The sequence below is a fragment of the Jatropha curcas genome, chromosome 10, assembly GCF_041381405.1.
Source record: "Jatropha curcas cultivar XTBG-Jc1 chromosome 10, XTBG_Jcur_1.0, whole genome shotgun sequence".
Taxonomy (NCBI): Eukaryota; Viridiplantae; Streptophyta; class Magnoliopsida; order Malpighiales; family Euphorbiaceae; genus Jatropha; species Jatropha curcas.
In genome coordinates, this window is record NC_143160.1 from 1707306 (window position 1) to 1720178 (window position 12873).

At 38.4% G+C, this 12873-nt stretch overlaps 2 protein-coding genes and 1 pseudogene across 2 annotated transcripts; all 3 read left to right on the forward strand.

Moving 5' to 3' along the window:
- The first annotated feature begins 107 nt into the window (after positions 1-107).
- LOC119370711 (ABC transporter C family member 10) lies at positions 108-5917 on the forward strand. Its single transcript, XM_089726848.1, has 11 exons — positions 108-2177; positions 2350-2670; positions 2756-2842; positions 2960-3547; positions 3641-3805; positions 4107-4401; positions 4527-4741; positions 4820-5125; positions 5207-5270; positions 5353-5592; positions 5683-5917. The coding sequence occupies exons 1-11, from the start codon at positions 123-125 to the stop codon at positions 5793-5795; spliced, it is 4449 nt and encodes a 1482-aa protein (XP_089582974.1). The 5' UTR covers positions 108-122; the 3' UTR covers positions 5796-5917.
- A 950-nt stretch (positions 5918-6867) lies between these two features.
- Positions 6868-7766, forward strand: LOC149492906 (uncharacterized; annotated as a pseudogene).
- A 2832-nt stretch (positions 7767-10598) lies between these two features.
- Positions 10599-12620, forward strand: LOC149492907 (uncharacterized). The gene is made up of 4 exons (XM_089726818.1): positions 10599-10622; positions 11460-11624; positions 11923-12024; positions 12406-12620. Exons 1-4 carry the CDS (start codon positions 10599-10601, stop codon positions 12538-12540), a joined length of 426 nt encoding a protein of 141 aa, XP_089582944.1. The 3' UTR covers positions 12541-12620.
- The last annotated feature ends 253 nt before the right edge of the window (positions 12621-12873 follow it).

A 12873-nucleotide genomic window follows, 5' to 3' on the forward strand; every position in this document is an offset into this window, starting at 1 on the left:
AAATATTCTTCAAAGAGAGTGATGGATGAATTTTTTTTTTTTTTTGAAGCTTTTAGAAAAAGAACAATTATCTTATGCTATTCAGAGTTTGAAGAAAACAGCAAAGAGAGAAGAAAAATAACATGGAAGACTTATGGACTACATTTTGTGTGGAATCTGGCAATTCAGAAATTACTGCAAAGCCATACAGTTCTAATTTTGTATTTTTAAGTCGACCCACTTCATGTGTCAACCATGCCTTGATCATTTGCTTTGATTTCTTGATTTTGTTCATGCTCTTGTTTACCTTCATAAAAAAATCATCATTAAAAACTGATATAATAAGGCAACGATTTCCAAAGTTTTCAATTTTACAAACAGTCTCTGCCATCTTCAATGGCTGTCTTGGGTTAGCGTACTTGTGCTTGGGCATCCTTATTTTAGAAGAGAAGTTGAGGAAAACGCAGACTGCCTTACCCTTAAACAGATGGTTTTTAGTCACGTTTCAGGGGTTGACGTGGTTGTTGGTGGGTTTAACCATTAGCCTTCAAGGTAAAAATCTTCCAAGGAAGCCTTTGCAGCTATTGTCTGTCCTTGTGTTCTTGTTTGCTGGATTTGTATGTGCATTATCCCTGTTTGCTGCCATTTTAGGCAATGGGATATCAGTTAAGACAGCTTTAGATGCTGCGTCTTTTCCAGGAGCAATATTATTGCTGTTCTGTGCTTATAAGGCCTGTAAACAGGAGGAGATTGATGAGAATGAAAATGGCCTTTACGCTCCTTTAAAAGGTGACCAGGCCAATGGAATTAGTAAAACTGATTCTGTTGTCCAAGTTACTTCATTTGCTAAAGCAGGATTCTTCAGTACAATTTCATTTTGGTGGATGAATTCACTGATGAAAAAGGGTAGAGAGAAAACTCTTGAGGATGAAGATATACCCAATTTACGTGCAGCAGATCAAGCAGAAAGCTGTTATATTCATTTCCTAGAGAAATTAAATGAGCTAAAACAAGCAAAACCATCTTCTCAACCTTCAATCTTGAGGACGATCGTATTATGCCACTGGAAAGAGATTCTCATTTCTGGGTTCTTTGCCTTGTTAAAGATTCTTACTATGTCAGCAGGTCCTTTGCTTCTTAATGCCTTCATTTTAGTTGCTGAAGGAAAAGCAAGTTTCAACTATGAAGGGTATCTATTAGCTTTAACACTTTTCGTTTCAAAGAGCTTGGAGTCCTTATCACAAAGGCAGTGGTATTTTAGGTCTAGGCTTATTGGTTTGAAGGTGAGGTCTTTGCTTACGGCTGCAATCTATAAGAAGCAATTGAGATTATCAAATGCGGCTAGATTGATGCACTCAGGCGGTGAGATAATGAACTATGTCACTGTAGATGCTTATAGAATTGGTGAATTCCCCTTTTGGTTTCATCAGACATGGACTACAAGTCTTCAGCTTTGTTTCTCTCTTGTCATTCTATTCAATGCAGTTGGGCTGGCAACAATCGCAGCCTTAGCGATTATTATAATTACTGTCCTATCCAACACTCCATTAGCAAAGTGGCAACATAAATTTCAGTCTAAGCTTATGGTTGCACAAGATGAGAGATTAAAGGCATGTACTGAATCTCTAGTTAACATGAAGGTCTTGAAATTATATGCCTGGGAAACACATTTCAAAAATGTTATAGAAACTCTAATGAAAGAAGAGTACACATGGTTGTCAGCAGTACAATTGGGAAAAGCTTACAATGGCTTTCTCTTTTGGTCTTCTCCTGTTTTGGTCTCTGCTGCTACCTTTGGTGCATGCTATTTCCTTAAAATTCCTTTACATGCTAATAATGTTTTCACTTTTGTGGCAACCTTACGTTTGGTTCAAGATCCTATCAGATCAATCCCTGATGTTATTGGAGTGGTCATCCAAGCAAAGGTAGCTTTTGCGCGTATTGTAAAGTTTCTTGAGGCACCAGAATTGCAGAATGGAAATGTCCGGCAAAAGCAAATCATGAAGAAAGGGAACCTTGCCATTTCTATTAAGTCAGCCATTTTTTCATGGGAAGATAGTTCATCAAAGCCAACACTAAGAAATGTAAATTTGGAGATTAGACCTGGCGAAAAGGTGGCTGTGTGTGGAGAAGTTGGCTCTGGCAAATCAACACTTTTAGCAGCAATTCTTGGAGAAGTTCCTAATACACAGGGAAGTGTAAGTAAACTGGTCTTTTGAGGACTTTCTCTCAATAAATATTGCCATGCTCTTCTAATCCTTAATATTTTCTGTTTTATGAACAATATGGTTGCTTCTGAGTTGACCTCTTCATGAGTCAAATAACAGTTCTTTAATGATTAACATTCTTGTTCCTTTCCATGATCTATAGATTCAAGTTAGAGGAAGGATTGCCTATGTCTCTCAAGTGGCTTGGATCCAGACCGGGACAATACAAGACAACATTTTATTTGGATCAGCCATGGATAGCCAGCGGTACCAAGATACACTTGAGAGATGCTCATTAGTAAAGGATCTTGAGTTGCTTCCTTATGGCGACCTTACTGAAATAGGAGAAAGAGGAGTAAATCTTAGTGGCGGACAAAAGCAGCGAATTCAACTTGCTCGTGCTCTCTATCAGGATGCTGATATATATCTCTTGGATGATCCATTTAGTGCTGTTGATGCACAAACTGCTACGAGCTTATTTAATGTAATCACCATTTCCTAAAAGCACGCCATTTCCTTCACTTCTTAGTTTACTTGCCTTCTTTGAAAGCTAACTTAAATATTGGCAGGAATATGTTATGTGGGCACTTTCAAGGAAGACTGTCCTGCTTGTGACGCATCAAGTGGATTTTCTGCCAGCATTTGATTCAGTTTTGGTTAGTATTTTTTTTATTCAGGCACTGGACTATGGTTTGTTTTTCTATGATCAACATACTGTTAATGATAATATTCTTCAATTTGCTAAATGTAGCATTCATTTATTTTGTTGACAGTTGATGTCAGATGGAGAAATCCTGCAAGCAGCTCCTTATCATCAGCTATTGGCCTCAAGCCAAGAATTTCAAGACCTTGTCAATGCTCATAAAGAGACAGCTGGTTCTCAGAGGCTTGCTGAGATTAGTACTCCACAGAAAAAAGGATCATCTGATGTGGAGATCAAGAAGACATATGTAGAGAAGCAACTTGAAGTATCTAAAGGAGACCAATTGATCAAACAAGAAGAGAAAGAAGTAGGGGACACAGGATTTAAGCCTTACATTCAGTATCTGAAACAGAACAAAGGATACTTGTACTTCTCCCTGGCTGCTCTTGTTCACCTTACGTTTGTGATTGGACAGATATCACAGAATTCTTGGATGGCAGCTAATGTTGACAAGCCTCACGTCAGTCCATTGCGGTTGATTGCAGTCTACCTGATTATTGGATTTTCTTCAACACTGGTTTTGCTATGTAGATATCTGGCAACAGTTGTTTTGGGTCTTGAATCATCAAAGTCTATTTTTTCACAACTATTAAATTCCCTATTCCGCGCACCTATGGCTTTTTATGACTCCACACCACTTGGAAGAATACTTAGTCGGGTAAAAGCATCTGATATTGAAAATGTTGACAGCTTAAAGAAAGTTGAAGTGCAGCTAACGATTCTGATCTGTGAATGTCTTTGTTTCACATAGGTGTCATCTGATCTAAGTATTGTTGATCTTGATGTTCCATTCACTCTAATCTCTGCTGTGGCGGTTACTACAAATGTTTATGCTAATCTTGGAGTACTGGCTGTTGTTTCCTGGCAAGTCCTGTTTGTCTCCATACCAATGATTCATCTGGCAATTCGTTTACAGGTATTCTTGCAAGGCTCTTCATGAGTAATAAGTTGCAAGTGATAGTTTTTCAATTTCGTGCAAGTTACCCATTTTTTTAAATAAATAAAATTTACTTTGGGCAACGTGAGCTGTTATGGCAGAACTAATACATAGCATGCTAATCTGATTTGCTTTAATAAATTCTGAATGTTCCAATATATTAGTGTTAGGTGATAATGTCAATGTTCAGCCTAAATTTCTAGAAAAATCCCTTTCCTTATAGGAATTTTACTATTAAAATTTGACAGTATTCTGCTAAGTGAAAAAAATTTATCTGCAGAGGTATTACTTTGCTTCTGCAAAAGAGTTGATGAGGATCAATGGTACAACCAAGTCTTTGGTGGCAAATCATTTGGCGGAGTCTGTGGCAGGTGCTATGACAATAAGGGCTTTTGAGGAGGAAAATCGATTCTTTGCAAAGAATCTTGACCTCATTGACACAAATGCTAGTCCTTTCTTCCACAGTTTTGCAGCAAATGAGTGGTTAATTCAACGGTTGGAAATGTTCAGTGCAACTGTTGTTGCCTCTGCAGCACTCTGCATGGTTTTGCTTCCTCCTGGAACTTTTAGCTCTGGTGAGCAGATAAACTTTCTTCACTAGAATTTGCTTGGCTCATCTGGATATGCTTTAACAAATATTGTTGAAATGTAGACTCTTCTTCTATCTGGCAGATTCCAATGAGTACTTAATATATTGCAGGATTTATTGGAATGGCACTTTCTTATGGTCTTTCATTAAATATATCCCTGATTATTTCAATTCAAAGCCAGTGCACCCTAGCAAATTATATAATTTCTGTTGAAAGGCTTAATCAGTATATGGATATACCAAGTGAAGCCCCTGAGGTAATAGAAGATAACAGTCCTCCAGCAAATTGGCCAGCAGTAGGTAGAGTGGATATCTGTGATTTGCAGGTAATCTTGTTCTTCTACTTGATATTTAATGTTATAACTGATCAAGGGTGTGTACTGAGAAATTTTGACTTGAAACAGATTAGATACAGACCTGATGCACCACTAGTGCTTCGAGGAATCAGTTGCACATTTGAAGGGGGGCACAAGATTGGTATTGTTGGCCGTACTGGGAGTGGAAAGACTACTCTTATTGGAGCTCTATTTCGTTTAGTGGAGGCTGCAGGTGGAAAGATTATTGTAGATGGCATTGACATCTCTAAAATTGGGCTCCATGATCTGAGGTCGCGATTGGGAATAATACCTCAAGATCCTACTCTTTTTAACGGGACTGTCAGATACAATTTGGACCCCTTATCTCAACACACAGATCAGGAGATATGGGAGGTACTTTCTATTTTCATTTTCACATGGGTTAACTGTTATTGCTCAAAACAATTATCAGTAATTCTCTTTTCTATACTCAAGGTTCTTGGGAAGTGCCAGCTACGAGAGGCTGTCGAGGAGAAAGAGCAAGGGCTAGACTCCTTGGGTAAGTCTTTCAGTGCTAAATCACATGATTTATATCCATTTTTTATTTTACACATTCAAATGAGTGCTTGTTTGTTATACAGTGGTGGAAGATGGAGCAAATTGGAGCATGGGACAGCGACAACTGTTTTGCTTGGGGCGTGCTCTTTTGAGGAGAAGTCGAATATTAGTGCTCGATGAAGCAACTGCATCAATTGATAATGCAACTGATATGATCCTGCAAAAAACTATTCGAACTGAATTTGCAGACTCAACTGTGATCACAGTAGCTCATAGGATACCGACTGTGATGGATTGCACCATGGTGCTCGCTATAAGCGATGGTAGGTATCATTTCTTGCCATGTCTCATGCATAGAAGAAATTTTTTAAATGTAGTAATGGGATTTTTTTTTTTTTTTTTTGGAATTTCAGGAAAAATAGTAGAGTACAATGAACCAATGAAGTTAATGAAGAGGGAAAGTTCACTGTTTGGACAGCTTGTAAAGGAATACTGGTCTCATTATCAATCTGCAGAAGCGCATTGATGTTAAGGACTAGTTGTAAATAATGTTCTATTAGGAGTTAGATTCCTAATAAGTTTATAGTATCATGTATATGTATATATATGTGACCCTATTGATGAAAAAAATACAACAATAATTTTTCACATTCTTCTTCATGGTATCAGAGCTCCTGGGCTCGTTATTATTTTTTTCTCTGCTCTTTTTTGCGCTGAAACTACAGGCAGAGGGTATTTTTTGGTGACTGCCAGTCTAGGTCACCCTCATAGGCTGGTGTTTTTGTCTCACCGCCACCCTAGAAAGAAGGACAAGCCGCCGATCGACTCTCCCTCCGAATCCGGTAACTGGAATCCTCGTGAGTGGGCTTCAAGCACCACTCAAAGTTTCTGCCCATTCTTCACGGGCCGGCGCGTTAGGGCGCGTCCAGCCATCTCCTATCACCGGCTCTCAGTTTTCGGGGTCGATTATGCCAGTACAGTGCAACCCAGTGTGTTGCGTCGGCTCTCTTTGATTTTTGTGGTGTTTTTTGTGTTGTACCTTTGCTGTCGCCTTGCCGGGTACAGTCTGAATTTGTGAATTTATATTGTGCTGCTGCCTATTTGCTGTTCTGCTATCAAGTTACCAAGAATCGTAGTTTTCCTTTGCTGTGTTACATTTGTTTTTGAGCGTTTCATCACAAATCATGACGAATACTCCATCAGAGACTTCCGAATCGAAACCTGTTATCACTGATATGGTGCCATTACTGAATAAAATAACGGAACACAAACTTATTGGCTCCAATTTTCTGGCATGGAGTCAAACAGTTCGTATATATTTTCGTAGTTTGGATAAGGATGACCACTTGACGAATGATCCACCTAAAGGAGCTGCTAGGCAAATCTGGCTTAGAGAGGATGCTCGATTATTTTTACAGCTTCGGAATTCGATTGGCAGTGAGGTAATTGGTTTAATTAATCATTGTGAGTTTGTTAAGGAACTGATGGATTATCTTGAATTTTTGTACTCGGGAAAAGGTAATCTATCCCGTATGTATGAGGTCTGCAGAGGATTTTATCAGGCCGACCAACAAGATAAGCCCCTCACAGCTTATTTCATGGAATTTAAGAAGATTTACGAGGAACTTAATGTTTTATTGCCATTTAGCCCTGATATTAAGGTTCAACAGACTCAGCGAGAACAAATGGCTGTAATGAGTTATCTTGCAGGTCTTGCTCCGACTTTTGAAACTGCCAAATCACAGGTTCTTTCAGGCAGTGATGTTACCTCTCTTCAGGAGACTTTTGCTAGATTACTACGTACTGAAGGTTCTCATACCCCTTCCGCTTATGATAATAGTGCCCTTGTGAGTTGTAATCAAATAGTTAGACAGCCAGGAAACAGAGGAAGAGGAGGACATAACCGTAGTAATGGACTAATTAATCAGGAGGCAAGCAGTCTTATCTGCCGTTATTGCCATGAACCTGGTCACACTAAACGATATTGTAAGAAACTGCTAAATAAGCCCCCAAGGGCAAATATGGCCACTCAAGATTCTGCAGTTACTTTTTCTGAGAACACTGTAACAATTTCTACTGCAGAGTATGCTGAGCTCTCTAAATACCGCTCTTCTAAGTCTACTGATTCCTCAATTGCTGCTGTTGCCAATTCAGGTACTCCTACTACATGTCTTATATCTACCTCATCATAGTGGGTCATTGATTCTGGTTGCACAGATCATATGACAGGTAACCCTAGTCTCTTATCCTTAATTAAAGAACCTAAACAATTTAATCGTCATGTTACTCTAGCTGATGGGTCCACATCTTCTGTTAAGTGTATTGGCACCGCCAATCCCATCCCATCTCTTCCGTTGTCTTCTGTTTTTTGTTTGCCTCGTTTTTCGTTCAATCTATTATCTATTAGCAAAATTACTCGTCTACTGAATTATTGTGTTAAATTTTATCCTACCTATTGTGTGGTTCAGGATCTTTTGACGAAGCGGATTATTGGTAGAGTACGTGAGTCTGGTGGCCTTTATCTTCTGGATGAACAAGTTTCGTCATCTCTGGCTTGTGTTGGTGCTCTCTCTCCTCTTGAGGTTCATTGCCATTTGGGTCATCCTGCATTGACTACTTTAAAGAAGTTGTGTCCGCTGTTTCAGTCTTTATCGATTTTAGAATGTGAATCTTGTCAATTTTCCAAACATTATCGTTTACCTTTAGTTCCTCGAGTCAATAAACGAGCTTCATCCCCTTTTGAGTTAGTTCATTCTGATGTTTGGGGTTCATGTCCTGTTATTTCTAAAACTGGCTTTCGATATTTTGTAACTTTTGTGGATGATTATTCTCGTGTTACTTGGTTATTTTTAATGAAAAATCATTTTGAGTTATTCTCTATTTTCTATTCCTTTTGTGCTGAGATTAAAAATCAATTTAATACCTCTGTTCGCACATTGCAAAGTGACAATGCTAAAGAATATCTATCTAGTTCCTTCCAATCTTATATGTCACAAAATGGTATTCTTCATCAACATATTGTGTTGATACTCCTTCTCAAAATGGGGTTGCAGAAAGAAAAAATCGACATCTTCTTGAGGTTGCTATGGCACTCCTATTTCAAATGAAGGTCCCTAAACATTTTGGGCGGATGCTGTCTCTACTGCATGTTTTTTGATTAATCGCATGCCTTCTTCTATGCTTAATGGTGCAATTCCTTATAGTGTCTTGTTTCCTTCTAAACTTTTATTCCCTGTTAAACCTCGTATTTTTGGTTGTACTTGTTTTGTTCGTGATGTTCGTCTACAGGTTTCCAAATTAGATCCAAAATCCCTTCGTTGTATTTTCCTTGGGTATTCTTGGCATCAAAAGGGATATCGTTGTTTCTCTCCCGATCTTGACCGTTATCTTATTTCTGTCATGTCACATTTTTTGAGAATACTCCATTTTTTCCTTCTCCTATATATAAGAGTGAGGGGGAGGATGATGAGTTTTTAGTCTACGTTATCCAAAAATTTCCTAGCTCTCCTGCTCCTGCTCTTGTTCCTGCTCCTGCTCTTGTTCCTGTTCCTGAACTTGCACCTGCTCCTGCTATAGCGTCTGCTCCTCCTATTCCCCCTCCTGCACCAGCATCTGTCTGCCCTCATTTTGAACAGGTTTATTCCAAGAGACCAGCAACTCTTGACTCACTTCCCCTATCTACCGCTTCAACAAAAGATCCAGCTCCCTCCACTCAACCTGAGCATGTGCCATCCACTGCTCCGTCAGACCTTGACATTCCCATTGCTCTCGAAAAGGTAAATGCACGTGTACCTATCCTATTTCTTCTGATCATCTTTCTCCTTCATCACGTTGTTTTGTAAGTAACCTAGATTCTGTCTCTATCGCTAAAATTGTTGTCCAAGCTTTGTCCCATCCTGGTTGGTGTGCAGCAATGAAAGAGGAGATGGCTGCGTTAGATACTAATGGTACTTGGGATCTTGTGCCTCTACCGGCAGGTAAGAAAGCTATTGGTTGTAAATGGGTTTTTACAGTTAAAATGAATCCCGATAGATCTATTGCCCGTCTCATGGCTCGATTAGTTGCTAAGGGCTATTCTCAGATTTATGGCCTTGATTACTTTGATACTTTTTCTCCTGTGGCCAAATTGTCTTCAGTTCGTTTGTTTATTTCTTTAGCAACCACTTTTGACTAGCTTTTACATTAGCTGGATGTTAAGAATGCCTTTCTTCATGGGGATCTTCAGGAGGAAGTTTACATGGAGCAACCACCAGGCTTTGTTGCTCAGGGGGAGTTGGGTAAAGTGTGTAAACTTCGAAAATCTCTTTATGGCCTAAAACAGAGTCCTCGAGCTTGGTTTGGTAGATTTTGCAATGTGGTTCACCAATTTGGCATGCAGAAGAGTACTTTTGATAATTCTGTATTTTTCAGGAGTACTAACACTGGTTTGATTCTACTTGAGGTTTATGTTGATGACATTGTTATTACAGGGAGTGATTCTGCAAGCATTACATCACTCAAGTCATTCCTCCAGACTCAGTTCCAGACAAAAGACTTAGGATTGTTGAAGTATTTTTTGGGTATAGAAGTATCTAGGTGTAAGAGAGGCATCTTCTTATCTCAAAGAAAGTATGTCCTTGACTTACTAAAGGAAACTGGAAAGTTGGGTGCCAAGCCATGCAGTACTCCAATGACTCCTAATTTGCAACTTTCAATTGGTGGTAAGCTATTTGATGATCCTGAGATGTATAGAAAATTGGTAGGCAAACTAAATTATCTTATGGTAACACGTCCAGATATTGCTTACTCTGTGAGCGTCTTAAGCCAGTGTATGTCTTCTCCTACTGTTATTCATTGGGAAGCTTTAGGACAAATTTTGTGCTACTTGAAAGGTAATCCAGGTCGTGGCCTCCTTTACAGTAATCATGGGCATTTGGACATTGAGTGTTTTTCGGATGCGGATTGGGCAGGTTCGAAGGTTGATAGAAGATCAACTTCAGGATATTGTGTCTTTGTGGGTGGAAACTTGATATCATGGAGGAGCAAGAAACAAAAAGTAGTCTCACGATCGAGTGCTGAATCAGAATATCGAGCTATGGTGCAATCTACTTGTGAGACAATTTGGATTCGTCAATTGTTAGAGGAAATTGGCTTCAAGAGTCATCTGCAAAGTTATGGTGTGATAATCAAGCTGCTCTTCACATTGCATCAAATCCAGTATTCCATGAACGAACAAAACATATCGAGATTGATTGTCATTTCATTCGTGAAAAGATACAACAGGGTGTTATCTCTACAGGGCATGTTAAAACAAGTGAACAGTTAGGAGATATCTTTACAAAAGCTCTAAATGGACCTCGGGTTAACTATCTTCGTAACAAGTTGGGCATGATTAACATCTATGCTCCAACTTGGGAGAGTATTAAGGACTAGTTGTAAATAGAGTTCTGTTAGGAGTTAGATTCCTAATAGGTTTATAGTATCTTGTATATGTATATATATGTGACCCTATTGATGAAAAAAATACAATAATAATTTTCCACATTCTTCTTCAAAGCTGTTAATCTTATCTAATGTTAATCTCATGTCAGTCTGTCTAAGCAGCAAAGTGGGGAAGTAGGAACGTATGATATTGTAGGATTGGGGTGGAAAAGATAAAAGGGAGAAAAGAAGTTCCCATCCAATGTGTGGCAGTATTTGAACATCAAGATTATTTCTAAAGGCAATAGATTATAATTGGCAATAATAATTATTTTTGTTCTTGAATTCTGAATTTCAAATAATGTGGTGGTAATTTATGATTAGCTTTACACTTTGCACTTGGCATATGAACGTGTGGTCTAGGGATAGATAAGGAAGCCTTTCTACCTTCTACCGAGTTTTCAAAATATAATCTTCTCAATGCATTCCATAACAGAAAACTAACGGATTTTTTCCTCTCTGTGTGTGTGCTGCATTCATTCAATATGGAAGATATCTGTTTCTAATGGCTTTGATAGCTACTTGAGATGTGATCTTGGTACTTTTCTGATTATGGAGATGATGACTGAGAAAATATTTGCCTAATGCCTACATTGTTGTATTGCATTCTTTAGCCACTTTGTTTTTGTTATGGTAGCCTTGTAGCAGATTATTTTTTTCCCAATCAATTAGTCTTAGTTGGAAGATATACTCAACTTGATTGGTGTCAACTTTACTTGCTCTTGCCTAGCCTCAATTGTCATTGCAAGTGGGAGATATTCCTCGGAGCAACTTCCAGTTTAACTTTGAGTTTGAGCAGAAAATTTTAGCTGAAGCAGAGAAGGAAAGCCAGAACTGGAGCAAGCTTGGGTTGGAAAATCTTCCATCTAAAACAACAGAACCAACTTCTTCATTGGTATGTCTTTTCGGTTGAGAAGTTCATGCTCGCATGGCTCTTTATAGTATGTGGAGACACAACATAATGTGAACAGTTAATACCTGCTATGGTAGTTGGCAATCGCATGTCTTGAAACATAATACTTCTGGTTTATGTGATGAGACCTATGATTGGTTAATTTCATGATATTAAGTACTTGGTGTCATCTTGGTTTCGTCTTTTAAAAATCATAGTTAATTTATTGATTGATTTCTTGTTTTCTAGACCGAATATTGAGATAACTTAATTATGAGATGAAACATCATTACAAATGCAGGGTTCAACTGCAGATCCTGTAGTAAGCAAGTACATTGCATCCGGACTTAATCGAGAAGCCGTTCCTCTTGCAGTTGCAAACTATGGAGATAATCCAACGAAGGTTTTCTTTTTCCCCCATTCTGTGGGCATGTTATCTTTTATTTAATATTTAGGCTGGAGAACCACTTTTGCTCTTTATCATCAGCAATTGTTCTGTTTTCCCTGACTATGCATTGAACAAATATCTGGAACCATATGCTCATGCTGATTTCTACAGTGTAAGTCAAGTGTATTTATTTAGAATTGCTTTAGCACCATGAATCTGCCTGCTAGTTGAAGTTAGAAACCTTCTGAATGATAACCTAGGAAGAGCCCCCATATTTTTTTTATTTATCTGGATGAGGGAGGGGGAGAGAGGGAGAGAGATTTTCCAAGCTTGCTTTTACTAATCCTAGATAAGTACTTCTGATTGATAAGAATGCCTTTTTTCCCTTTGCATCAGGTTCAAGAATTTGCCAGTGGCTACACCCTTCTAAGGGAAATGGGATTTTCGTCAAACAATGTTGCTGAAGCTTTACTCATGTATGATAATGACACAGACAAGGCTTTGGCACATTTCCTTAACAGCTCATCATGAACATAGTGAAAACTAATCAGCAAATGGTGGTCCTTTCGCTGTCTCCGTAGCTTTGTTCTCATTGTAAAAAATTTATCCAACTGAGGCTTGTTTATATATATATATATATATGTATGTATGTATTAATACGGAAATTCAAAATTATATTTCTGTTTCAGATGAGACATAATTGCATTTTTATTGACTCTGTAATTGTCTGCTATATATAATTGCATTTGAGATTTAGCTGCATCACACAGGTGGTTGTCCTGTTGATGATATGGTATTCTAAAATGAGTCGATTGTAACTTGTTGTCTGGCCAATATGCCATGGCATTATAAGATCTTCCTCTG

Bases quoted from the DNA above. Each gene is read 5' to 3' on its own strand.
- LOC149492907 (XM_089726818.1), top strand. From the start codon at position 10,599: ATGGACCTCGGGTTAACTATCTTC. The intron at 10,623-11,459 runs GTAACAAGTTGG...GCTCTTGCCTAG, and splicing joins ACCTCGGGTTAACTATCTTC to CCTCAATTGTCATTGCAAGT. The intron at 11,625-11,922 runs GTATGTCTTTTC...TTACAAATGCAG, and splicing joins CAGAACCAACTTCTTCATTG to GGTTCAACTGCAGATCCTGT.
- LOC119370711 (XM_089726848.1), top strand. From the start codon at position 123: ATGGAAGACTTATGGACTACATTTTGTGTGGAATCTGGCAATTCAGAA. The intron at 4,742-4,819 runs GTAATCTTGTTC...GACTTGAAACAG, and splicing joins TGGATATCTGTGATTTGCAG to ATTAGATACAGACCTGATGC. The intron at 5,126-5,206 runs GTACTTTCTATT...TCTATACTCAAG, and splicing joins CAGATCAGGAGATATGGGAG to GTTCTTGGGAAGTGCCAGCT.